At 33.6% G+C, this 26657-nt stretch overlaps 4 protein-coding genes across 7 annotated transcripts; 2 read left to right on the top strand and 2 right to left on the bottom strand.

Moving 5' to 3' along the window:
• Positions 1-1515: 1515 nt before the first annotated feature.
• On the top strand, positions 1516-8950 carry LOC107414304 (mitochondrial intermediate peptidase, mitochondrial). 3 transcript variants are annotated; one of them, XM_016022416.4, is made up of 17 exons: positions 1516-1880; positions 1979-2060; positions 2171-2223; positions 2364-2418; positions 2817-2955; positions 3053-3107; positions 3688-3910; positions 4119-4214; positions 4478-4597; positions 4708-4833; positions 5070-5225; positions 5626-5742; positions 6306-6431; positions 6519-6586; positions 7308-7443; positions 7578-7743; positions 8136-8950. In XM_016022416.4, the coding sequence occupies exons 1-17, from the start codon at positions 1678-1680 to the stop codon at positions 8384-8386; spliced, it is 2172 nt and encodes a 723-aa protein (XP_015877902.3). In that variant the 5' UTR covers positions 1516-1677; the 3' UTR covers positions 8387-8950. The 3 variants fall into 3 exon arrangements, with proteins under 3 accessions (XP_015877902.3, XP_024927884.3, XP_048326260.2); XM_025072116.3 differs by lacking the exons at positions 1516-1880; positions 1979-2060 and adding an exon at positions 2543-2565 and having other exon boundaries at positions 2205-2223; XM_048470303.2 differs by lacking the exons at positions 1516-1880; positions 1979-2060; positions 2171-2223; positions 2364-2418 and adding an exon at positions 2440-2565.
• Positions 8951-9330: 380 nt separating this feature from the next.
• Positions 9331-14057, bottom strand: LOC107414695 (uncharacterized). 2 transcript variants are annotated; one of them, XM_016022854.4, is made up of 14 exons: positions 13564-14054; positions 13341-13474; positions 13087-13236; positions 12863-12977; positions 12420-12732; positions 11579-11792; positions 11329-11418; positions 10891-11146; positions 10592-10704; positions 10375-10473; positions 10240-10287; positions 9976-10086; positions 9772-9862; positions 9331-9682 (listed from the first exon to the last, which is right to left on the bottom strand). In XM_016022854.4, the coding sequence occupies exons 1-14, from the start codon at positions 13850-13852 to the stop codon at positions 9582-9584; spliced, it is 2124 nt and encodes a 707-aa protein (XP_015878340.3). In that variant the 5' UTR covers positions 13853-14054; the 3' UTR covers positions 9331-9581. The 2 variants fall into 2 exon arrangements, 1 of the variants encoding a protein (XP_015878340.3); XR_009640380.1 differs by lacking the exon at positions 9331-9682 and having other exon boundaries at positions 9833-9862; positions 10240-10280; positions 13564-14057.
• Positions 14058-14133: 76 nt separating this feature from the next.
• LOC107414704 (protein LPA2) lies at positions 14134-17315 on the top strand. Its single transcript, XM_016022863.4, has 2 exons — positions 14134-14726; positions 16948-17315. Exons 1-2 carry the CDS (start codon positions 14279-14281, stop codon positions 17091-17093), a joined length of 594 nt encoding a protein of 197 aa, XP_015878349.3. The 5' UTR covers positions 14134-14278; the 3' UTR covers positions 17094-17315.
• Positions 17316-24134: 6819 nt separating this feature from the next.
• On the bottom strand, positions 24135-25449 carry LOC107414700 (protein EXORDIUM-like 3). The gene has a single exon (XM_016022860.4). The coding sequence runs from the start codon at positions 25208-25210 to the stop codon at positions 24164-24166; it is 1047 nt and encodes a 348-aa protein (XP_015878346.2). The 5' UTR covers positions 25211-25449; the 3' UTR covers positions 24135-24163.
• Between the last annotated feature and the right edge of the window lie 1208 nt (positions 25450-26657).

Below are 26657 nucleotides of genomic sequence, written 5' to 3' on the forward strand. Positions count from 1 at the left end.
AAAAAAAAACACAACTTTACTATAAAAATTAAATTAAATTAAAACAAAAAACTAAAAAAATATTATTCCAAAAAAAAAAAAAAAAACTAGAAACAAAAAACCAAAACCAAACTACCAGCTTCTTATCCAAACAGAAAAGGGAAAAAAATAAATAATAATAAGAAAAAAAATTTAACAAACTGCTTCTATGTCCAAATGAAATATGACAAATAATTAATATATATACATGATAACTAATTTCTTATGCAAAGAAAAAAAAAAGATTTTTAATGAATGGTTTATTTAAAAATATACATTTGTTATATTTAAAAATATAATTTATTCCTTTTTTTTTTTTTTTTTACAAAATGTACATTTTTTTTAAGTTCAAATATACATTTGTTCATCAAACAAAATTTATACTTGGTCAAAAAATAAATTATACATTTAAGATATATTATAATATTAAAATATTTGAATTTTGAAATTATATAAGGTCTTAAAATAACAATTTCTTTCCCATTTACATGATTAATATTATAGCGAAGAACATAGAGATAATTGACAAATCAAATAATATATGGATCAATAAAATCTCATAATAAAATACCCTCAAATAAATATATTATATTTTTATTTGTATACTTTACCATTCAGATGCTTTGAAGAAAAAATTTTTTTTTTTTTTCTTTCAAACAGCTTATACATTTTTTTTGTTAAAAAAAAAAGAAGGTACATTCCTATTTAACAGTTGCCATTTTTCATTCCATTAATTTTAACAAAATTCATTTAGAAAGTAAAATGGTTGATTTTATTATTTTTTTAGCAAAATTCACGTAAAAAATAAAATGTTTGGTATTTTTAGTTTTTAAAAAAATCCACTTAAAAATAAAACTTGAGTTTTCTTTTGCAAGTGCCAAGTAATAATGTAATTTTAATATCATCCAAAATAATTATTGCTATTTATTATTTTTTTCTGAGGAAATTATTGCTATTTAATTAAAATATCAATAAAATAATTCTATAAGGGGGTTTAGTATCTATGCCCCTCATTAGTAAGCTTTCGTACTTTTTTACTTTTTTTTTTTTGACACTTTGTTTTCTAAATTTTAATTCTCAATAATTATTTTTTGGGTCCATTTGTTAGCAATTGTTAAATATATAGTACACTAATTGCAATAACAAGACGATGCAACTATACAACCCACGAGACCTCGCCATGCTAGAAGTACATCGCATGTGCCTAAATTTTTTTAAAAAGTACATAAAAATGAATAAATAAATACTAATGTTACTTGTTATCATGTGTAATTTTTAGTTTTTTAAAGCAAAAAATGTCTAATTTTTAGTTTTCCTTTTTATTATTATTTTTTATAAATTGTGTAGTTTGTATACTTTTATTGCTTTGTTAGTATTAATTATTAACATGAATCAACTATAAATGTGATAAAAGGGGGAAAAAAAAAAAAGCCTAATACAATTTGGTGTTTTATATAAAGAATGACACTGGTGCATAAAAAAATTGCTGTCTAAAATTGAGAAGCATAAATGCTAAATACGAAGATTTAAGAAGAACCGTTCCATATATTTTGCAAATGAGGTGAGATTTTAAGGTCGCATAATAAAGTGGAGAACTACGCCACACAAACACACAAACACACACACTATCAATCCCGCCAGGCAGCTGAAGCAAAAGCCATGTCGATACTCATCCGCAGATTCGGCGCGAAGCTACGTCAGAAACCGACTTTTAAATCCCGGAGTTCGGATCTTTTGCCGACCGTTCGCCGTTACAGCTCGGTTGCTGCCTCACAGGTCGGAGCCGCAACCGGTCTCTACGGCTTCGACCACTTGAGAACACCCAAAGGCTTTCAGCGTTTCGTCGATGAAGCTATTCAAAGGTAAAGACAGTGGTTAATAATAATCAATTACCTCTCATATTTTAATTTCCAAATCGTTATCACCTTTTGATTTCGATTTCTCAAAACATTTTCTCAAGGTCCGGAGAGCTCGTTACGTACATTGCTGGCATGCCTTCTTCTGCTGAAGTTATCCGAGCCATGGATGAAATTTCTGATACTGTATGCTTAGGGCTTAGGGTTTAAGTGTTTTATACTTAGTAATTTACGTTTTTCACTTTGTTTAAGCTTGTTCATTTTTGTTTAACTGCAATTTCTGTTTGATTTGATAGGTTTGTTCAGTTGTGGACTCTGCGGAACTCTGTAGACACACTCACCCTGACAGGTTTTTTTCCTTCTCTGTTCTTTTTATCAATTTTATTTTTAAATTTGAGAATTTGATTGTAAGATTATTGTTTTTGTTATTGTTGTTTTTGTTGTTATATTTATGATTTGGTAGATTGCTTAAATGTTTCTGTTTATTAGGGAATTTGTTGAGGAGGCAAATAAAGCGTCTATGAGAATCAATGAATATCTACATGTGAGATGACCGTTGAACTGTTCGTCCATTTGTCTTCTGTGCTTGTTTTGAAGGATTTAAGGAAAATTTGACCATTTCTCATTGTTAATAACTTGCCTGTGCTTTTCTGTCTTTGAATGCGTAGGCCTCGATCATATTATGGAGCAAGTTGAGTATTATAACAGCAATGATAAGATATTTTTTTATTTTCATTGTTAAAATTTTAAAGAAGTAACTATAGTAGAACTGAAATATGATTAAACGGTTGGATGCGCAGAGCTAAATTTTTGAAACAGACATACATTAAGTTGTTGTATTCATTATCCATATGATAGGTTTTTGCTTTTTAAAATTTTTATAGTAGTGAGCTGAGCTATTGTCAGTGGATTTTGTGATATATTTTCCTCACTGTCTTTCAGTATCTCAATACAAACCACATTCTGTATGAAGCGGTGAAAAGAGCTGAGCGAGAAAGTTATCTGTTAACTGAGGAGGCTCAAAGAGCAGCTCGTTACTTGCGTGCTGACTTTGAGAGGGGTGGAATCCATCTATGTTCTGGTACCTTGAGTATTTTTTATTTTATTTTATCTTTTCAAGTGCTGCTAGAGTGTGGATTTTATCTCACTAAGAAGACCAACTCACTTTTGCTTTGCAGAGAAGTTAGATCGAGTGAATCAACTAAACATAGAAATTTCTCAGCTTTGCAGGGAGTAAGTATAATATTATCATTTTTTTATTATTATTATTATTATTATGCTATTTATCAGAAGTGAGATAGTGAAACCAAAATTTGTATATCGTTTATGCATCTAACATTGATAAAAGGAATATGATCTGTGTACCAAATGCTGACTTTTGTCGTACTTAGGGCTTTCAGGACTTATATAGCACTATGGAAATCAAGTTTCATTTCTCCAGTTTGAAGTGATTATTGCTGGTCCATGTTTTTTAGTTGGCAATATTTGAAATTAAAACCTACACCTGCATTACCAGCCTTCCACCTCTGTCAGGACACTTGGTTTTAGTCTGTCTTTACATTTTGATTGGAGAGTCAGTTAATAACTTTCGTGTATGTTCTGTGCATTGTGATAGCATTAGTCAACTTTTTTTGTTTTGTTTTCATTTAATTTGTGTTGTAGAAGGGTGATAAGGACTTAGTTGAGTGATTTTGCATTATGATAACCTGGTGCTTTTGAGTACCCTTTTGTCTGAAATGAATCTGAGTATTTTTTCTTTTCTTTGATTTATTTAACTGTTGTATTTGTTTTAAAAGCATTAACTTGGGTTCAGGTTCAATGAAAATATCATCATTGACCCAGGTTCTGTGGATATATTTCCATCATCGCGAATTCCAAAAAATTTGCACCATTTGGTTAAGCCTATTTACCGTGCCACATCTTCAACTTCAAGGGAGTCATTGAGAACCAACAATACCATGAAAGAAAAGGGATTTCGGATAACAACAGACCCGCATACTTTATCGTCTATTCTTCAATGTACACCAGATAATGAGGTAACCTTTCATCTTCTTCTTCTTCTTCTTTTTTCCCCTCCTTTTCTCTGGATTAGAATGTGGCTTTTATCATCTTGTTTGGATAAATTTTGTATTCCTGTCATCTGAATCTTGAAAAAGAAAATGAGTGTTGTTTAGGTGATAATTTTAATTTCTAACATGCTGCATTTAACTAAGGAATTTTTCCCTCTGCTACTATTATTTCCAGGTTAGGAAAATGGCATACATCCGAGGAAATTCTGCTCCTCGTGCAAATCTTGGTGTTCTTGATAAGCTTATAGTTGCTCGTCATGAGCTAGCTCAGGTTGTATACCCTTATATGCATTTTGTGATAAAGTATAAAACTTTGTAGTTTGCATCTTAAATATTCTTTATTTTATTTTTTTAATATTAGTAAATTAGATGCACATGAGATTTTTATATTAGGTGCAGTGCCCCAAGAGCTGTGTAAGAAAGCATGTTATAATTTACTGAAATCTTGAATGTGAAGTATGATTTGATTGGAGCTTTGTGTGTTATGTTATAACTTACAAACCATTTCTGTATTCTTCTTATTGCTGGATGTAGCTAATTGGGGATCAACACTATTCTGAATTCTCACTGAAGCCTAATATGGCTTCATCACCTCTAGTTGCTATGTCATTCTTGCAAGAGATGAGCAAGATGGTGCGGCCCAGTGCTGATGAGGTATTGTGCTTATTGCAATATAAGTATGATTATTGTGACTATTAATGGTGGCTGTGGTTATGTTGCAGCTTTAGTATTGCATTTATATATTTGCCTTTTCTTTACTGTAGGAGTTCAAAACCATTTGGAATTATAAAAGAGAAAAATGTGGTCAAACAAGTGGAGATTTGGAGCCCTGGGATGAGGCATACTACACAGCAATGATGAAGTCTTCTGCCTTTAACTTGGACTCTTCAGTAAGTTATTTACTATCTTTATTTTGGATGCCACTATTATACTAGTGATCTTTCCTGTTGCTCTTATAGTTATGGTAAACATTGTTGACTACAATGCTTTTTTAATAATTCATGCGTTTAGACTAGTAAATTTGCTTTTTCTAGTCACTATTTATGTTTTCTTTTCACAAACATTTTTGCTCTTTTCCTTCCAAAAGGTAGGGTTTTGTTTTTCTTTGACTTGCTCTGTAATGCAGGTTGTAGCATCATATTTTCCCTTGCATCGATGCATTGAGGGTTTGAAAGTGCTAGTCCAGTCGTTGTTTGGTGCAACATTTTGCAGTGTTCCCCTGGCACCAGGTGAATCGTGGCATCCAAATGTGCTTAAAATGTCTCTTCATCATCCCGAAGAGGTACTCACATGGATGGCAACCACCAGTGTTTTTTTTTTCTTTATTTGTAAAACCTTTGACCAAATGCTTCAGTTTTGCTTCTGATAAGAACTAAAGGACCATTTTGGCTTCAGTTCATCTTAGAAGTTTGACTATAATTAAACATTTTTAACTGGAATATATGATTTTTTTTGCCCCGCTAATGGAAATAGAATTTACCTACTTAGCTGGTACATAAATGTTCGACTTTGTCCTGGGCATAAGTCATAGCATCAATGGAGTATCCAGACTAAGAACTTAAGAAGTAATTGCTGTTTTTCATGATGGTTTCACCTGTTATTTTTGTACACACTTTCGTGTCTGTCCATATATCCGTACGATTGTCACATATATTCATCAAGTAATGCACTTTTTGTAATAGGGTGATTTGGGGTATTTGTACCTTGATTTGTACTCAAGGAAGGGCAAGTACCCAGGTTGCGCTCATTTTGCAATTAAAGGTGGCCGCAGAGTTTCTGAAACTGAATACCAACTCCCTGTAAGGAAACAGATTTATCTGGGTTGCATTCAAGTTTATATGCTATATGATGAATTTTTTCTGCATCATAGAACTATGTACTTATTCATTATTTCACCCATTTATTTAATCATGTTCTGTGTGGCATCATATTAAACTTATTTTTGAGAGCAAAACCATAACATAAGTCAGACTTAGGTCTTCCTGTGAGCTTCCTCGAGGTCATTTGATGGGATGAAAATACTCCTTATGGAAAGGCATTGGAGATGAATTATAATATCAGTTACTTGGTGGTGTGCTATAAAATCAGTGAAAATTGGAGAATAATTATTTTGAGTATGGACAGAGGGACTAATTAGGTGAATTTGTAAGTCTTTACATAATGAGTTCCGTGTTCTAGTTTTTCCCTTCAAAATAAATGTCAGTCTAGTTATTGAACAGTGTTTTCTGAGGTAAATCTGTATGATTTGGGTTTCACCACTATTTTTAAAAACCATGATTATATTCTTAATAGTCAAAAATAAAAATTCTAGTTGCAAATTTAGTTTTTTTAGAGTTTAACTCTGATTGTGGTGGTTCAACAGGTTGTAGCTCTTGTTTGCAATTTTTCAGGTTCACACGATCCATCAACCGTGAGGTTAAATCATTGGGAAGTGGAAACTCTTTTCCACGAGTTTGGACATGCACTTCACTCATTGCTTTCAAGAACGGTATGCGATAAATATCTCATCACAGGAAAAACAGGCCTTAATTTTTATTTTTCCCTTATTTTAATATATATCCTTGTTTTCTTGTAGGATTACCAGCATTTTTCTGGTACAAGGGTGGTTCTTGATTTAGCAGAAACACCTTCAAACCTCTTTGAGTGAGTTATTTGTTGCAATAACTTTTACATCTTCATTTTGGCTGAAGATTATTTTAGAGTTCTATGATATGTAGCTCAGTTTGTCTGTGGTATGTGCAACATGTTTTAAGTACCCAATGTTCGTTATTACCAAAAAAAGAAAAAAGAAATAAACAAAAAAAAATGAAGAAAAAAAGTACCCAGTGCTCCTTTTTAAAATAATCTAGTGTTGGGTTTTATAAAGAAACACTAAAAATGAGAAAGACTGAATATTGAGGTAAAGATGCAATGTGCTCTCTTCATGCAGTACTGTAGAATAAAATTCTCAGGTTTTTGGGTTGAATCAATGAATTTCCCTTTTCTATTAAGAATAAAGGGAAATTTCCTTAAAATGCCATGGCGAATTTGAACTAATGCAGAGGGCTTTCATTTCATACCCTCACTATACTACCATGAATAAAAATATTTCGGAACATACCCTAAAATATGTAAAATCATATACTTTTGCCCCCCTATCGTCTTTGTTTTTTATCTCAGATCAAGAACGTTACACACCAGGTGTCTGTTGTTGAAAGTTTTGGTGTTGGCAAGCTGCATTTTTATGCTTCAGGAATCAAAATGTTTAATAATATTCAAACAAAAAATTCATTCTGTATGTATTATGTGTTGATTTTACCAGTCTTGTTAATGATTTGAGGCCTAATGTTGGTCATCATGATACGGATTATACTGTTTTACCAAGGTACTATGCATGGGATTATCGAGTTTTGAGGACATTTGCTAGGCACTACTCAACCGGAGAAGTAATACCTGAGAAGTTGGTTGAATCAATGCAGGATGCCAGAAAGATGTTTGCCGCAACAGAATTGCAACGTCAGGTTACTGCCTAATGCCCTGAATGGATAAACAATGCATGCTTCAAATGATGTTATCTTTGCAGAATAAATAAATAAATAAATAAGAGTAAAATTTGAAACATATTGACCGGTGCTTGCTTGTTTGCTGTCACCAGATATTCTACGCCATAATTGACCAAACAATCTTTGGGGAACAGTCAACCCCACCGGAAGATACAAGTTCTATTGTGGCAGATCTGAAAAAGAAATATACCAGTTGGAAACATGTGGAGGGTACACATTGGCAGACGCGCTTCAATCACCTCCTGAATTATGGTGCAGGTGTGTCTGAATTCATTCAAACTGTTAGAACTACATTGAACATTAAAAAGTTATTGTACGTTGTTGAAATAAATGTAGATGTACTAAAAGCCTTATAAAAATTCTATCATTCTTTCTGTATTTCAACTTTTGGAAACAGGAAATTTTTTTAAGGACTGGATATGATTTCATGTCTATCTCGACCGAAAACTCAATTTGCTTGTTTATGCTGATGGGTGGCTTTTGCTACTTTTAACCAGTCTTTGGTGGTTTCAAGCATTTACATAACTTTTAGAAGATAAAAACTTTTAACTGGTTTTTTCTCTTTTGATATTGACGTTTTCGTTATATACACCTTCATATTGTGGAAATTTTTTATTTGGATTAGCTGATGAATTTAATTGCTCTAACAGGTTATTATAGCTACTTGTATGCCAAGTGTTTTGCTGCAACGATATGGCAGAAGCTGTGCCAGGAGGATCCACTATCATTAACCACGGGAACGGCTCTGAGAACAAAATTTTTACAACATGGAGGAGCCAAAGAACCTGCTGATTTGTTAAAAGATCTGGTAGGAGATGGCATTCTAAGGTACAACAATGGAGGAATTGTTCCTGATATCAGGAGTCTTTGTGATGAAATGAAGCTGACCGGAAGAAAATAGAAGGCACCTTTTGTATTGTTTTAAATTATACAAAACGCTAACCGGTTCAGCAGCAACTCAGCCATTGGAGCAAGATGAAATCCAGAAGGGGAAAATGAAAGAAAAATAAATGGTGAGGGCCAACTTGCAAACACGACATGACGGCGGTAACACCTCTACGCAAGCGAGTCGCTCTAGGTAATGTAGCGTTCACACCCTCCATGAGTCTTAGACAGGTGTATTTAATAAATTATGGATTTTTATAAATTTTGGTAATATTTCAGCATTCAATTAGATTTTATTTTCAAATAATCGGTTGTGCGTTGTCAGACACATGTTATTCGATTGATTTATCTAGAAATGGTACCAGAAAGATGTAGTTTAGGCTAGTATCACCAGTTTTGTAGGATTTGCCAGAGGACCCGCATTTTGGTGTATCGGAAAACTAATGTATTATTTTATTTTGATTTATTTAATAGTTTTGAACATGAAAATTGCTTTTAAGGTTGGTGGGTTAGGGTTATTGCATTTTTACTTAATTGAGACAACTACTCTCATTTGATAACAAGTTCATTTTTTATTTTTTGTTCCTGGTTCTTTTCTTTTAAATCATATATAGTTTGTTTACTTCAATATTTTAGTAATGATAGTTAATAATTAGATATCTCTTTCAATTATAAAGGTAAGAAACAGAAAATAAAATACAATTTAAAATTGTGTCGAACCTTCCCCCCCTTCTTTCTTAACATTTTTACTTGGTATTTATAAATAATTAATATATCTAATAAATTCTAACTATCGTAAACTAATATTAACAAACTATTAAAATAAACAGATTACATACAATTTAGAAGAAAAAACAAACATAATTAAGAAAATAAATTTGTTATCAAATAGGAAATATACAAAACCAAAAACTCCCAAAATAAAAATAAAAAAAAATAAAAAAATAAAAACTTCTGGAGTTCCGCAGATCCAAATTCTCTTCAGTTTGGAGATGCATTTACAGGAGATTATAAAATGTTTAAGCAGAATCCGTATTTTCCATTTTAAACCCTTAAAACAGGATATCAAATTGATCCTATCCAGTAGATTTCATAAATTAATTATGTTACAAATCAGTATTTTTAATTTATAAATGGTTAGATTAAATGAAAAAAATGGAGCGGGATCGGGAATATTTCACTCTGTACAAGACGTGTCTACCGTATGAAAGCTAAAGTATGCTCCTAGCTAGGATTCTACTTTCTACAGTCACAATCCACTCACGGATAATAGAATTCACTTCTTCCGGTAGTTCGTCGTGGGGACAATGGCCTGTTTAAAGCAACATGAGAAACACAGATTCCATTAATTCGAGCAGCAGAATATGATTTTTAAAAGGCAAAAAAATTGAAATTACTTGCCTGCATCTAATTCCTTGACTATGAACCAAGCACAATGCTCTTTAATCATAGCTAATCTGGATTTGGAGTCAGATATTGGATCTTTCATTCCCTGACGGTATGAATATTTCAATAAAAAAGCGAGTAAAAATGATGCCAATTGATATCAAACTAGTGCTATATCATACAAGTAGTCTATAGCACTGGCACCTGTTGAGATGTTACCTGTATTACTAGAACCTTGTCGTCAAATCCCTTCAAGAGATAATTAAGAGGGACAGATAGATCAAAGCTAAAAATGCTTTCCAAGACCACGAGCACCCCAGGATCATATGACTGTTGATGTATGTTAAGATAACGCTTTTGATTAATTTGCCATGTTTATATAAAACCCTAAAAGGAAGTCAAAAGACTTGCTGGTGGGAATATAGATATCTATATATATATATATATAGATATATATATATATGCTAGGTTTTTTGAGGATACTGCTCTTAACATTTCATTAATAAGAAAATCATCAACTCGCTCTGCTTTCTGCAAGGAAAAATGCAGATTACTCAACAAATATACAAGATCTGGAACCGACATAGGGAAAAATGAGAAAGCAAGAGACAAACTCACAGTTGGATAGCAATTCTTTACAATGTCCTTGGTTCTCAACCTTAAGTAGAGCAAAAGGAGTCGAGCACCCAGCCATGCAGCCCCTGAAGTTTGTCTCTCCTGAAAAAATGTCATCCAGAAATGGATCTTATGGAGATTATATTTCATTCATGTAATATGAACAATTCAACAGTAAATTGAAGTCAAAATGCTAGCTTGAAGAACACCATCAACCTACCTTAGAGGATGGAAGAAAGGAATGTCCCGGATCAATGTTGCCAGCACTGTTAACAAGGACAACAGATCTAGCCAAAGCAGGCCAGAAACAAGCAAGGATGGAAACAAAATAACCTGGAGAAACAGTAGCAATTAGATGACAGATAGTAATGAACTAATTAATAAGGCATACACAATGTGCTACTATGTGTGTGTTGTGTGTGCAAGGAATCATACACAGTAGAGCTCCTAAAAGCGAGAAAGAGAGAGAGCGGAGATGTTACAGAGGAAGATTTAACCAAGTTATACATATTAACATACCGCCAATTGAGTTCCCTACAAGATGCACTGGTTCACCAACTACATCAATAACGAAATCTCTGAGCAATTCTGCCCACATGAGTTCTGTGTACACAATATTTGGCTTTTCTGATTTGCCAAATCCCAAAAGTGTGATGGCCCAAACTCGATTACCACCTTCAGCTATGCCCAAGATGTTATCACGAAAATGCTCCAAAAAGGCACCAAAACCATGCACAAGAAGAGTTGCAGGACCTTCATGACCAGCAACTGTATACTGACCAAAATGTAGTTTTTTTAATCAAAACTTAAGTTATTGAATCTATGATCTAAGCTTCAGGAACTTAGATTGTTGGACATAGATATATTGAAAAACAATGAAATTAGAACAATAAAACAAAGTATATTTATAAGAAACGCATTTAACAAAAAGGGTCAAATCATTTTGAAGCCACATACCTGAATTAGATGGCCATTCCATCTCCAAAACCTAATAGGATATTTTCTCTCATTGCTTGTTTGACTTTTTAGAGCCATAAGCCAGTACCACTGCCAGAAAAATTAAGTTAGAATGTTAAAAATATTTGCGAAGATTTACTTAATCATCAGAAACAAGCATCCTTCAAAGAAGATCACCAAACAAACAACCTCAATCCAACATAATGATAATTTATGCATCATAGATAAATGCAGCTGTGAAAACTAGCACCTCCATTGAGTTAACGGCATCAATTGCTGCAGCAGCAGAGATTGTTGAATATCCAAAGGGAGAGAGAAATCCACCATTTCGTTCCTTCTCATACTCGATGGCTTCATAATGTACTCTCCTTCTAGATACGATACCAAGAGAAATGGCAGGACCAAATAGTTTACCAAATGAAGCTCCTTCCCTACTTTCCGCATTACGAACCCTTTCATGAACCCTGCCAGAAGAATTTCCTTTTAATGTAAACTTTGGTTTAGAAATGCGAACTTTTTTTTTTTTTTTGTGCTTACTGAACAAATAATGCCTCCTAGGGTTTACCAATAATGCCATGCTTCTGCCACTAAGTGCAGTCTAATTCATTGGGAAGAGGACGTAAAACTTGACAGTATTTCAAGTCAGAAAGGTTTCTGACTTCATGAGTCAAACATGGATGAATAACAAAACTACTAAAATGGATCATACTTTTGTCGCAAAAACATATCTCAATTAATAACACAAGAGAGCACAATTAATGAAGCAAACAACAAAAGTATGAAGTTCTAGATGGCTTGACCCAGGGAAGAAAAATTAGGAATCTAGGGGATTGTAATCCAAGCCCATACATTTGCAAAGATTGAATCCACATATATATATATATATATATTTTTTTTTTTCCATTAGCAGTAAGAAAAATGTCTCTATAAATTTTTCCTATGAGTGATTTTAAACTAATATATAAAAGTAAGTTTATAAATAAAGAGAAAGCAATTTGTTCATTTCCAAAAACTGATTCTTATCTCAACATCACCTTTGCAATCGCAACAAGTCATAAATCATTGTAAAGAAATAAATATTCATCACATACTCCTGCCAGTCATCTCGAGCTGTTCCCTCCAAATATCTCAGGTACGCAGCCAAAGCATTCAGTACAGTTTTAGTCCCACCTCCCACAGAACTTCCCCGTCCCGTGACAAAAACAGAGTTATCTAATCTCTTTTTCTGGAATCTCCGGACATCTTTAGGACTCGGATTATTTTGATTGCTTTCCCTAGCCTTATATAGTGCCTTCATGAACATATTTTCAGCTGACTTCTCCTTCATTGAAATCCAACTTTCTTTTGGTCTGCATGGATTTTGATTTATAAATTCCTTCAAATCATCAAACGTTGGGATAGAACCTATACCAAAGTTATCACTCTCAGTGCTAATCACGTTTCCAAATTACAAATTTTAACGGAAAATTATTGTCCTAATCAAAAATAAAAAAATAAGAGAGAAAGCAAAACAGATAAATTCGAGTAGAAGCACCCCAATCCAGCTCCACGTTTGCACCAGCTAATAGTAGCGACTGAGGAATTGGTGCAGTTACTGGCAATTGAAGTTTCTTGAAATCATCGTGCGAAGCAGAAAGATCCATCAGGCTCTACACAGCATGATTAAACCAAATGATTACTTCGTTGCACAAATTCGAATAGCCAAACCAAAAATATGATAATAAACAAGAAGAGCGACAGAGCAAAAATCAAGATCACCTTCATATCATAAAATGGAGTCCGCCATGGGACGATCTTCGGACTCTCCTCTGCAAAAGTTAGTGTTTCTAACGTCTCTTTGACAATGTCCATCACTTTCCTCAAATCGTACTCAACCTCCTCCTCGGCATATATATGAGTGGCTTTTACCTGTTGCAATCTTCGGCAATGAACTTTAATAAATCGAATCAATGAGTGCTTTGAAGCTGAAATTTTCCAGAGTAAAACAGAAGGAAATCTACGTAACAACCAACCTCTCTAACGAGCTTTTGCATCACATATTCAGCATTTCCCAACCTGAGCATGAGATTAAAGCCCTGACTTCTCAACGAATTTCTCAAATCTTCAAGTGCTAGAAGAATCATTTCTAGCATTTCCTCGGAAAATCCTGCATAATTCATGCTCAGAAACCATTACCTAATCTATTCAAGTTTCTCTCTGAGTGTAATATGTGTGAAAGAGAGAAAAAAAACTTACGGCGAAGAATGCGGTGATCAAAAACGTAGAGAGGAACGAGCTCAGGATGTTTGGAGGCGGCGACGAGGCCAGGATGATCATCGATTCGGAGATCGTGCTTGAACCAGAGTACGGCCGCGCCTCTCTTCTCTTTCTCTCTCTTGCTCGTAGCCAACTGAGCTCTGCCTAGAAAGGAGAAATGGCGGCGCGACGGCGAAAATCGGAGAGTGTTTGACGAGAAGGAAAGTGAGGGAAAGTGAAGAGAGCCGCCATGTGGAGGAAAGAGAGAGAAGAAACTGTGAATGTCCATCAAGGAAAACAAAAAAAAAAAATTTAAAAATGAAAGGCTTTATTTTATTTATTTATTTATTTATTTAATCACAAAAAGTTCGGGGCTTCTTTCAGGCTTTGGCATTGTCGAAGCTTCAAAAAAACGTACGGTACAGACTCAGAAGGCAAAAGGTTTTGTGGTGGAGAAGAATTGAGTTGGGCGTTTCTGTGGAGAAGAATGCTCCACCACTGTGTTTTCGCCGTTCAAGTAAATTTTTATTTGTTAAAAATAAATAAATTTGAGGAGGGGGGGTTGGTGTATTTAGCAGTGACCGCATGGGGGTTTAAATTGGAAATAATTGAAAAACTAGGGGAAGAAAATGGCATTATTGTAAAAAAACGTACAGCCAACGGAAAGAGCACAAGTAAAAGAATAAAGAAAAATCAATAACCAACTAAACTGAAAATGGCGCTTCAAATCCACTCTCCGTCTTCCTTAAAACCCTATAATCTTCTCCAATTCCACTACCCCACAAGAACCCATTTCACTATCAGAGCCCAGAACACTTCGGAACCATCCAAACCCGCCGTCAAAGTCAGCGAGACCACAGTTCCTCCTAAGAAAACCAGCTCACCTGGACCTGGTCTGGGGTTTGGCTCGTCTTCTTCTTCTTCTTCATCTTCAACCAAACAGAATGTGAAGTCTGTGACTGATAAGAATAAAGGAAAGAGGAAAAGAGAGAGGGCTTCGATAATTCGGCGGTCACCGGTCGGAAAACCCTCCTTTGCTTCTTCTTCCGAAGAAGATGAGGCTAAGGCCAAAGAGAGGAGCAAAAATGAGAGTGCTTTTCTTCTTGCTTGGTTGGGACTCGGTGGCATCATTCTCGTCCAAGGCATTGTTCTTGCCGCATCGGGTACTTTTTACTTGGCTTATATTTATTAGTTTCACTTGCAAAATTTTGTTAATGACTTTGATGTGAATCGTATGGATATTTTGTAAGAAATTTCTGACGATGCTATTTTTTTTCTTTTTTAATGTAAGATTAACTAATAATGATTTCTGATTATTAAATTATAAGAATTAATATAGTCCAATTTTTAGCTTACCAAGTTTTAAATAGATAAATTTCTCATCCTGAATTTTGCTTTGCCATAGTGTTTCTTGAATCTCATTTGTTTGTAATGTTTTGGGTATAATTTTGGTGATGAAAGAATTTCTAGTTCAGCGTATTTGAATTGGGGACCTTCGGATATGAGCTAGGATTAGATTCAGCGCAGAAATCTGCAGCATTTGGTTACTTTCGATGAGTTTACACTTTTATTTTAAATTTTTTTTTCTTATTTTCGAATTTCCTATTGGCTTTGAGATGAGTGAAGTAGCCTTTCATTTTACCAGCTTATTCTCTTAAATTCAGCTTGACAGCAAAGCAATAAATACCTATATCCAAATTGAACCGGAATGTGGACAAAGTTTGATACTAAATCCCAGAAAATGATTCCCCTCTGCTTCAACCCAAATAAATTCACTTTGCTTTGATTGTTGAATAGAGAAAACTATTATTTGGATAAATTGTCGTAGTAGTTTGGTTAGACATAAGGCATCAAAGGACTCAAAACTGCTTATAGTACAATAGTAAATACAGCTGCTGATCTCCATATCTTTACAATTTTTATTCTGCCTGTCTTCTTTTAATTCAGTTTTGATTCGTTTGTCCTGAAAACAAATATGACTTGTTTTAAGATTTGATTATCTCCTTGCTTTGCCTCTGCCGTTTGTATGAGCATGTATAGTTGTTGGTCAAACAGGGTACTTACATTTATAAAGTATGCTTAAAGGGAGGTTTTCATTTGCATGGCTATAAACTTTTTTATGAAAGAAACACGAATTGGACTCATTTATAGAAAAAGTTCAACACCCTAGACCTCTGTATTTGGATTAAAAAGGTTGACACATTACTTCTAGTGGAATTAAATGTAGCATGATGAGAAGCTTGCATCGCAGTCAAGCCTGTTTCCTCCAACATCTATGAGATCATTAGGAAGGATTAATAGCACAATCAAGTATATTTAAGAAATATGGTTTTCATTACATGAGAAGTTGGTTCACTAACCTATCTGCAATTAAAGATCAGTCAACAATGGACATACCTATATTTAGATCTTATGAAAACTTTGTATGATACTCTCTCCAAATAATGCCTGGTATTGTAACGCTGATGCCTTTTGTTCCTCTAGGGCTCTTTTGAGATGTGGGATTGAACCTGACCGGACTGGACTGTTTTAAGTCCGGCCCGATCAAATTGAGGTATTTCAAATTTACCCCAATATGATTGGCAGAACTTTAAATAGTCCTGTCCAATTCTGCATTTCAAATGGACCTTTAAGTTATAACTCAACTAAGATAAAAATGACTAAATGAAATCTTAGATGGCTGAACATGTGGAGTATACAAGAAATCTTGGAATGTCAAAAGCTAGCTCCTAATATGTTAAATAGTCTAAAAGATCATAGAACCATGGAAAACAGAAGGTAACACTCATCGAAAACATCAATTCAGATTATTGACCGAAGAGCTAACATTTTTATTTTGTGCACAGGAGGCCGAGACACCTTCAAACATCCAGTTGTTATGTTCACCACACATGCACCACTTAAAAGCAAAGTAGATTAGCTGTACAAATGACAAACTTTCTTTTGTTTTTCCAATTGCCCACTTCAATACTCCAACCCCCTCTAACTTCCAGATTGATGAATAAAAATTCTTCTTTTCTACGTATTGTTAAATGAATAAGAGTATAATTATAATAAATGTATTAAACAATCATCATATTCTTTACAATCAATAATCTCAGCCTCCATCACAGTCACTAAACCCAAGTCCACCAAAAAAGGTGGCCATTCATTCACTGCATAGGATATTGAACAAACCACCTAAATAATGTAGAAGTAGGTAATGTTGCCTAAAAGCATAATATTATTTTAGTCTGTTTAACAGCCTGTCATGAAAGCGCTTCTTGTCTGGTATGCTTCTGTAGAAGTAAAGCAAATTCAATATATGCAAATAATTTACATTCTCATTTGATCTATGCTTCCTGTTCCTTTTCACATTTTAACTTAGCTAATTTGAATCTACAGGCTTTCTTCCGGAAGAGTGGGACAAATTCTTCGTGAAGTATTTATATCCATCTTTTACTCCAACAGTTGTCTTGTTTGTTGCGGGAACAGTTACATACGGAGTGTTAAAATACCTGCAAAACGAGGAACTTAATGCCAAGAAATAATATCTTATCTGTATATCCTGAAACTTCTAGGTTGGAGGTGACACTAAGTTACTTATGAGTGAAGATTTGTACTTACTATGTGTTTCATGATAGATAGATAAATGAAAAGGAAACTCTGAAGCTTTTGCAATGGGTACAAAGGCCCCATTTACTGGATCTTTTAGCAATTACACCCACAATGATTGCCAATGAATTAGCTTCTTGATAGGGTCTTTCCCTGTATTATTTTTCCATTGATTAAAGTGATTGTTGGCAATGAAATTGAACTTTCTTAATGTCGTCTTCTAGCAAAAGCTTAGTGATTATCCCTTATTTATATCTAGTACCTACAGCTTGAGTTGAGCTAAAAAAAGTCTGTTTTCCCCCATTTTGGTCGATTTACCGTGGATTTATTTGCTTCAACAGTAGTAGGTCATAATTCTAGCATGGACTGCTGTAGGCCTGGTTCTTATCCTTCATTTTTCACTTCTGATTCTCTTCTGTACTTATATTCTTTATACCTATCAAGAGCTGCCAATGCTTGTCGTTGATAAGGACATAGTCTCTAATGGCGCTTTACTCATCTTTCAATAGGTAGGTTCTCTTAGCTGGTCGTGAATGCATTACTTTGTTTCTGTTCAAATGCTTTGTTTTGTTTTTTTCTTTCTTTTTCCGTATTTAGGTGGTCCAAGCATTCCATCATTTCTCTTGTCCTCGTTTGGTTATTCTTAATAAGTTGGTGTTCTATTATTCTACTTTTCTCCTCTTTAAAATGTTTGTGCAAATTGAAAATCACAGTGAATTTTGTAATTTGATCAAATTTTGGTCCACTTCTTCAATCTCTTGGAAATCCTAAATTACTTTTCCGGATCCAAAACTAGCTTACTGATCTGTGTTTCTAAGCATCCAATCACTGACCCAAGTAAGAAGAATTTCCCTTCATTCTCTATTCTTTCTTGTCAATATCACAGTCCTTGGAAATCTTGGAAAGCTTCAGGAGTAGCCTCTGTGATCAAAGGATTTTTTCCTTTCCTAACTGAAACATTGATTCTATGTTTGATGAAATTGTGTGAAAAAGGCAACAGAATTTTCAGCAGAAAAAGAATATTATAATTAAAATAAATAAAAAGGGTTAATAAAAATGAAGTGTGTTTATGCAATTGACTTAATATATTAATGATGGTGGCTGGAGGGTTTGTTCATAGCGTACAGTATTTATATCCCACAATTACCTCAGCTTGCAGAGATATAATATGTTTTTTCCGGTTTAAGTAATGTTAATATTGTTTTTAGAATATATTGTAGGTACTGCTATCTATGTGATGCATAAGTAATTGAGCCAATTAAAAGTTATAGCCCTTTCAAGTGAAAATATAAATGCCGAAAGATGATTAATTGCAATGATCGTGCTCAATCAAATGGCACATATGCCCTGGACCATGCTAGACTTTCAAAAAAATCAGTGTATTTTGATTTTGACATATTATTTGGAATCTAATGTGGCCTTTTAGATTGGGATAAATTTGTGTTTCGAGTATGTCCATTAAATTACTCGCTCGTGGTAGGCCTGGCAAATAGCCAACTAAGCCCTTAAATACCAAATACTGCCAGAATTCTAATCACTAAGGGCCTGTTTGGCCAGCTGTTTTCAGAACAGTTTTCTGTTCTTGAAAACAGAAATTTGTTTCCAAAACAATTTTATACCTGTTTGGCCATTTGTTTCTAAAAACAAATTCTGAAAACAAGTTAAAAAAAAAACAAAATTGGGAAAACATCAAAAAGATGTTTCCACCTGTTCTCTCACCTTGGCCTCTCTTGTCTCTCACCTTCGTCGCTCGACCAGCCCCTTCATTGGCTTGCGAAACGTTCACCGCTCGTCGACCCACGCACACCAGCTCCTTCCACCTTCCATGGAATAATATATTTAACATAAGCATCATTAATTACTTCTATGGCTTCTTGCATGTATGTATTTATATATATATATATATAGTCCAGCTCTTATCATGAGCTTTTATTTTTAAAAACGTCCATATATTTAGCAGAAATCTTGTCTGCTAAAAGCCTCAACCGCTAAGACCCCAACGCTGGTATTTAGCACAAAAACAGCAACAAACAGACTCTCGACATTTTTCTTTTTGCCGATCACTACTAATTATGATTTAGAGAGAGAGAGAGAGAGAGTTTTTTGATCGAACTGCGATAAATACACATCGAATACACAATCAATATAGTCAATAGTGATTTATCTTTTCAAGCTGCATAATTATTTCCTTCTCTCTCACCACTGGAAAATATGTCGATAATTTTAAATGATTCTTATTATTATTTTGTTTTTTGTTCTACAAAAGTTATTCGGATTGTTGTTTGTTTGGCTGCTTGGAATAGACAAATCATTATCTTTCTGGTCCTACCTACCTACACACGCATTGAATTTTCCTTTTCATGGGGATAATTATGGATTATTCTCTTTAATTTTTTTACAGATTTGTTATAAGTGCAAGTGTGGCCTAATAGAGAGACATGTGGACACCTTTTATGTTTACATGAAACCGTGTACACATACATACATATACAAACAAAAGAAAAAAAGATAAAGGATGGGATGTTTTGACATGTGTGTGTATATATATATATATATATATGCATGGAGCCAAGAAAAAGTTTGTGTGGAAATGAAAAAAAAATCATTATATATTTTATATTATATTTTATATTATATATGTATATAATTCATTAATATGGAAATGAATTAATATTATGTAAATATATATAAATATATTATAGCTACATATATTATATATAAGGTTCTTTGTATGAAAGAAAAATAAATAAAAACCTTGTATGTAACCTAAAAAAATAAAATAAAATAAAAAATAAAAACAAAAAGCTGTTTAAAAACATGTAACCAAACATATTTTTTATTTTTTGGTATTGAAAACTGTTTTCAAAAATCAATGGTCAAACGCTCTTTATTTTCATAAAACAAGAGAAAACAGTTTTCTGTTTTCATTTCTGAAAACAATATTTCAAAGACAGAAAACAGAAAACATGGTCAAACAGACCCTAAGCATTTGCTTCAACCAAATATAAGCACTCTAAGCCCTTTAATGACAGAATCAAAATCGTTTTAAACTCTATTTCACGTCAAAGCTCAAAAATTAAAATCATACAATAATTAAAATACATGAGTGTTACTGATGTTCATTACAATTAGGGACAATAAATATATATATATATATATATATGTATATATTTTTTTAATTATTCGAAAATATTCAGGTACTCCAAGCTTTTAGATGTTCCTCATCCCCCGGCGAATCTGGAGTGATTTTTGCCCAAACGATCACCCAATGATTATATTAAACGCGTATATGGTTTTGGCTTTTTAGTTTGTGAATTTGGTTGGATATTGATGAGTGTCATTTCACCAAAGTTGTATGAGGAATTGGATGAAATTCAGATTGAGGTCCCATCTTCTGATTATTGTCCTTTTTCTTTATCACCCTTTAATGCTAATCAATTTGTACCAAACTCTCTAATTACCATATCTCATCCCCACCTTCTCTTTTTTTCTTCTTTTACTCACACTTTTGGTTTGTATTTCTAAATTTATTAATGAAACAAAAAAATAATTAAAGAGGATTGAGGTAGAAGATATTACATGTAAAAGGTATATACCATATAGCATCCATGTACCAGTTAATATACAAAAGTTTTTCCTACTCTAATTTTTTTTCTCTCTCTAAATTAGGAATTTTTACTTATTGTTGGAAAATTTTAATCTTTGTTTTTTAAGGAATTTTTAATCTGGTTTAGGGTGAACTAATTTATGGGACTAGTTCATAAAAATCGTTTCTACTTTAGAAAGTAATTTTACAATAATAATCTATTTTGTGATTTTTTGTGATGTTTCAATAACAAAATCATCAAAAACTAATAATATATTTTGTTTTGCCAAATATTATAGAAAGTATTTTTTTTTTTATCTTTATCGGATGAGGTACTCGGTTTTTTCTCATATTTTTTTTGTAAAATGTAAAAGCTTCTAAATAAACTTCTACCGTTCATCCACCAACAAAATTTTAGGTGTACCCTTCAATTTTTTTTTATTTTTTTAAAGGGTTCACCATTAATTTGGCTGTTGAAAGCTGTCTAACTTCTTTATCTAATATTCAATTTGAAAATCCGACCCATTTCCACATCCAACTCGACCCCTATGGTATTTACCTAAAAAAAACTCGACCTTTGTAGTTTCTTAAGTACGTATTTGTCGGATAAATTCCAACAAAGTATCGTACACCAAAAACAAAAAGATCGCATTGCTAACTACATTTTAGTATTTGAAATATTTAAGTGTAAAATAATGACTGATTGAACTTGGTGGGACCTTACAAGTTTAATTGAATGATTAGATTTATTATTATTTTTTTTTCGGCTGAAATGATTAGATTAGTCATATAAGCATAGATTCTTTTTTCCTTTACAATTTTTTTTTTTTTTTTGGTGAATCATATAATAAACATAGAATCTACTTTGGTTAAAAGAGACAAAAGTAAAGAAATTTTTTATACAAATTTGGTTTAGAGGTCAAATATTAGGCTTCAGGCGCCGCTACTGCTTTTCAGCTGAGGACTCATGGAACTCTATAATTATGTTTTTTAAAATAATTTCATTATAATAATCCCAAGTCTTTAATAATTTAATCAATACCATACCTTCCAAGGATTCGACCTACTCTTTTTGATTGTTATTTTATTTTTGCGGTGAAGTGTACATTATAAGTTTATAACACCTTCTTTTTTCTTTTCTTTTCTTTTCTTTTTTTTTTTTTGGGTCATTAAAGTCTATATTATAACATTGTGGGTATTAAACTAGCTTAATTTGTTTTTATTAATTTAGCAAATATTGACGATAATTGGAAGTGAGAGACAGCTGGCTTTCCCCTAAATGTGTTTGACGAGTGACCTTTGAACCCAATTACATTTATTGCACTGGAACTGGAAATGCTTTGTGGGGTACCCAAGTCGGCTCAAAATACTATCACCTTCGGCATAGTAGGTGAAAGTGTTGAAATATTTTATACGACCTTGGCTTTTTCTGAGTAGGTTTAAGGGAAATCGTTGTAGCTGTATACGTTTCCAATTTTGTTAATGCAAATAGCCAAATAAATAAATATATCTATTCCAAAATAAATAAATAATGGAATTTTTTTAAAAGTAAAAGTCATGTTAATGATTATGATATCTTTGAGATAATTGACAAACTAAACAAAATTGAAGCATGGTAACTAAAGTATATTAGCATTTGATATCTCAAACAAACTACCAAATGTTATACAAATCAACTAAAATCAGGTTTAATTACCCAAAAAAAAAAAAAAACACTAAAATCATGTTTGTAAAACTTTCATGTCAATTTTCATTTTTTATGCCTCATTTTCTTTTCATAAGTAAATCTTTGTTTTGTTCTTTTACATTTCAAACTTAAACTTTCTTTTTTTTTTTTTTTTGGTGTGTGACTCTACAGCTTTTAAATTAGGATACAAGTTCAATAGAGGATTCAATTAATTGGTATTATTATTGGAGAAACTAGTAGTTTTTTTCCATTTAATATTTCTAGCGTAAACCAACTTTCAAAGATTTAGAACTAGATGAGTTTAACTTTAGGAATATTTGATATGATATTAAAGGGTACTCTTTAAGAGGAATGTATTTGATTATTAAGGTGAATGGAAATATTTGACATTTTCCTTCTAAACACCAACCAAAAGAGAGAGAAAAAACAAAAAAAAAAAAGGGTGTGATTGTATTTAACATATCAATTTGTTTAAGAAAATTACAATCGCAATAATATACGTACTACATAATTACCGTAATACTAAAACTTTTTTTTGGTAATTACTGTAATACAAAAACTGTGTTCAATAAAAATTACTACTTGTGTCATTCTCATGTCTTCATCAATTAGAATGACGCCAAGAAACACAAAATAAAAAAATAATAATAATAATAAATAAATAAAAGATCAAAACAATAAGAGAGAGAGAAGTAATTAAAATAAAAATCGAAGAAAAAAAGAAAATATTACATCATAACCTGGAGCACAAATCCCAATAAGCTACCCAAGAAAAATTGAAAAAGAAAAAATGGAGGGTAAAGAAAGAAGTGGGCCCTTGAGATACACGAAAGGCAGTGCCAAGAGTTTGTTAGATTAGATGCAGTACACTAGTTGTCTGAGAACGACACTAGTCTTTTTTTAGTGAGTTTATTAATTACAATACAGCCATTGCAAAATATAATTTTGACCAAAAAATAATATGATATTCCTATTTAATTCTTAGCCAAAAAAAAAAAATTTATTCAATTAAAAGGCTCATGGTGGATAGCAAAGCCCATATTCATATCCAAGCTTGCAAACTTGAATGCTATGCAATAAAAAATCACCTACATTTCCATCTATCCCTGTTACACTATTAAGTGAGTCAAGTCCTTTCTATGTATAACTAATTAATTAAATTTAAAGAACGGTCTAGATTTTCTGTATATATTATGTAAAATCAGAGAATATGAAGGATTTTTCTCTTTTTTGGTATGCTATTTAAATTGGTTTTTGGTATCCTATTTAAATTGCTAACTTCCCAATTTAAAGGTAGAACTGCATGTATACAATTATTTAACCACCTTGGCAACTCCGCGGGGTCCACGGTCCACCAAAGTAATATACACCAGCCAGTAGAGAAACCTACCATTCCTTGTTCACGAGCTTAAACAAAGAAAATATCTAATTTTTCAACCAAAAAAAGAAAATATCTGCCTATTCACTTCGAATAAGGCGGGAACACCCACTTGGTGAAAAAAAGAAAAAAAATATATGGTATGCAAAAATAATATTTTTATTACAATAATTAACAAACTTAACTAACTTAACTAATTAATTTATGCATTTAACAAACCAGATTCACAAAAAAACAAAAAAAAAAAGTGAAAAGAAGAAAAGAGACAACCCCCCCCCCCAAAAAAAAAAAAACAGAAAAACATATAAGAAAAAACCCCCCAAAAATAGAATATAAAACCTTTTTTTTATTATTTTTACTGATCCAGTGCATTGGGGCCAGTACAGTAATTCAACATATGGTTCCAAAGCCATTGAACCAAGAACCTCCGTCTGATCCCATTCATATTATACGTTGCGCCATCATGACCGTCCAATAGCTGACCCGTGTACGAACCTCCACCTCCAGTACCGTATATCCCTTCACAGAGATCAGCAATCTCCACCGGGAAACTCGGGTCCTGCCCAGCGTACCATGCGTTTACCAGCGGGTTGCTGGCCAGCTCAGCAATTTCGTGACCAATCACGCTTATCATTCCGTCCACACCTACGTCACCGTTAGGTGACTTTAACGGCTTCAATCCTGGAATGTAATTCGGTACAGCAAACGGGTACGCGCACACACCGGGGCAAAGCTTCGCTGAGTTCCCAACCCAAGCGTACGGCAGCGTGTAACCGACGATTGAAGGGAAAGTGAAGTAGTGGAACCCGCATACCTGCCTGCAGAAATCCTGGACGTACACGTCATCGGAGGTCAACAGCAGGTAGAGCCCACTCTTCGGATTGATCGGCAACGGCTTCGTTTTGGCCGTCACGGCGCTTTTGATCACCGATTGTATGGACAATCGGGTTAGGGTTTTACCGTGGGAGTAAAACCGGTCGTTTTTCTCCGAGCCGAGCCGAACCGTACCGGAAACATTCCCGTCGGTCTGGTCCGTGTATAGCCGTACGGTTTTCCACCATTCGGAGACGGAAGGGTGGCGAGAATGGACGGCGGAGATCGAGTTGATGAACTCGCGGATGATCTTCTTCTGTTCCCTCTGCCACGTGCCGTACCAAATGGTGTGGACGGTGATGTTGGCTGTGAGTACCGGGCCCATATGGTATTTCAAATGGATGAACTCCGATGAGCCTTCGTACTTCTTTGAGTTTCCGAAGAGAGGATCGGAACCATTGGCTACGGTGTTCGGCCATGGACGCCAGGAAATGACTCGCGTACAAGAGAGGAACAGCGTAAGTACGGTGAGGCAGAGAAGCACCGTAGCCGGTGGCTCAGTGTACCGGCCGGCACAGCCCAGGCTCATTTTCAGTAATTTTAAGTGGAGTGAGTGTGAGTGTGAGTATGGAAATGTTGGCTAGTGTTGTTTCTCTAGCTTCAACATTATATATAGCTGATAATTATTTTAAATTTAAAACCATTTTTCAAAAAAACAAAAACAGAATAATTGTTTAAAATAATTTTAGTTTTTCTCGTTTTAAACAAATACTTTTTCGTTTTTTCTTTTTGTTTTAATTTTTTTTAATTTTTAATCTCCGGGGCATTGGATTGCGGTAATGGAGGACAGATAGATTCTTAAAGTGAAGCCTGGAGATGAGGTGGGAGGTGGGGTCTACTAGTCAGAGAGGCCAGAGGATCATCATGATCATCATGGTGATTGTCGTCATCTAATCTGATCTGATCTCAGCCCTTTATATTTTTTTGCCCCTTTTAATTTAATTTAATTTTTTATTTTTGTTTCCAAAGCGCGGGAATAGGGGAAAAAGAAATAAATGAAAAAAAGATGGTTAGAAAGTAAATTATGATATTATGAATTAACATCTTTTTGGAATTTTTAGGGGACCGCAGGCCTTCACTCGGGGCTTCCTTTTGTTGGGGAGTAGGGTAGTATGTGGTCAGGAATACGGATTATGGTGGTAACCACAGCCAGCGTGTTTCCACGTGGCAAGAAATTACAAGAGGAAGTCAGGTGCTGGTAAGGTGAGTTGGTTGTCCTCTTTGTAAATCCATATCTCAATTTGCAGTTATCCATAACACCTTTTAGTCCCTTCACCCCAGCTTCTACATCGTTTTGAAGTGTTGTCCTTCAACCAACTCTTATCAATATTGCATGCCTTAACAGAGAAACATATAAATAAACAAATTAACTATGTGCGGTCTATGCCTATGTGGAAATGTGGAACATGCTAAATTTTGTCACGTTATCAATTTCTTTAGTTTTAATCATTTATTAAGTGTCATCAACATGGCTTCTCATGCTATCATATTGTTCACTATAATTTCCGAAGAAAACAGTAATCCTCATAGACCGCATAAAATAAAGTCCAAAAATATATAACGTGGTTGGATTATTCTGTTTCATACATGTGGAAAATTTAAGAATTACCAAGATTTTTATGATCTCATGACTGACAAGTCATGACGAGGGAAAATGCTCAAATATTCCTTTGATTTGACTTTATATATTGTTAAATTGCATGGATAATGGTTTTAGTATTTTTTTTTTTTTGACCATGCTGTAACATATTTGTATCTTTTGCTAGTTGCAATCGAATGAACTTTATTCTATTGAAATGAATTATAGTGGTTTTCTAAAATAAAGTTGTAATTAAATTAGAATTGGTGAATTAAGTTGTACAAATTTCCATTCACATGCAAGACGGCCATCAAAGCGTGGTCCTCCATCTAGGCATCTACCGTCTTGTTTGTTTCCTGAGATGATGGAACAAGGTTTTTAGATGAGAACTCAGACG

This window comes from Ziziphus jujuba, chromosome 8 (genome assembly GCF_031755915.1).
Source record: "Ziziphus jujuba cultivar Dongzao chromosome 8, ASM3175591v1".
Taxonomy (NCBI): Eukaryota; Viridiplantae; Streptophyta; class Magnoliopsida; order Rosales; family Rhamnaceae; genus Ziziphus; species Ziziphus jujuba.

Bases quoted from the DNA above. Each gene is read 5' to 3' on its own strand.
- LOC107414695 (XM_016022854.4), bottom strand. From the start codon at position 13,852: ATGGACATTCACAGTTTCTTCTCTCTCTTTCCTCCACATGGCGGCTCT. The intron at 12,733-12,862 runs GTGCTTCTACTC...ACTTTGGTATAG, and splicing joins AAACGTGGAGCTGGATTGGG to GTTCTATCCCAACGTTTGAT. The intron at 11,793-12,419 runs GTATGTGATGAA...TTCTTCTGGCAG, and splicing joins GCTCGAGATGACTGGCAGGA to GGTTCATGAAAGGGTTCGTA.
- LOC107414304 (XM_016022416.4), top strand. From the start codon at position 1,678: ATGTCGATACTCATCCGCAGATTCGGCGCGAAGCTACGTCAGAAACCG. The intron at 1,881-1,978 runs GTAAAGACAGTG...CATTTTCTCAAG, and splicing joins GTCGATGAAGCTATTCAAAG to GTCCGGAGAGCTCGTTACGT. The intron at 6,432-6,518 runs GTATGCGATAAA...GTTTTCTTGTAG, and splicing joins ACTCATTGCTTTCAAGAACG to GATTACCAGCATTTTTCTGG.
- LOC107414700 (XM_016022860.4), bottom strand. From the start codon at position 25,210: ATGAGCCTGGGCTGTGCCGGCCGGTACACTGAGCCACCGGCTACGGTG.
- LOC107414704 (XM_016022863.4), top strand. From the start codon at position 14,279: ATGGCGCTTCAAATCCACTCTCCGTCTTCCTTAAAACCCTATAATCTT. The intron at 14,727-16,947 runs GTACTTTTTACT...TTGAATCTACAG, and splicing joins CATTGTTCTTGCCGCATCGG to GCTTTCTTCCGGAAGAGTGG.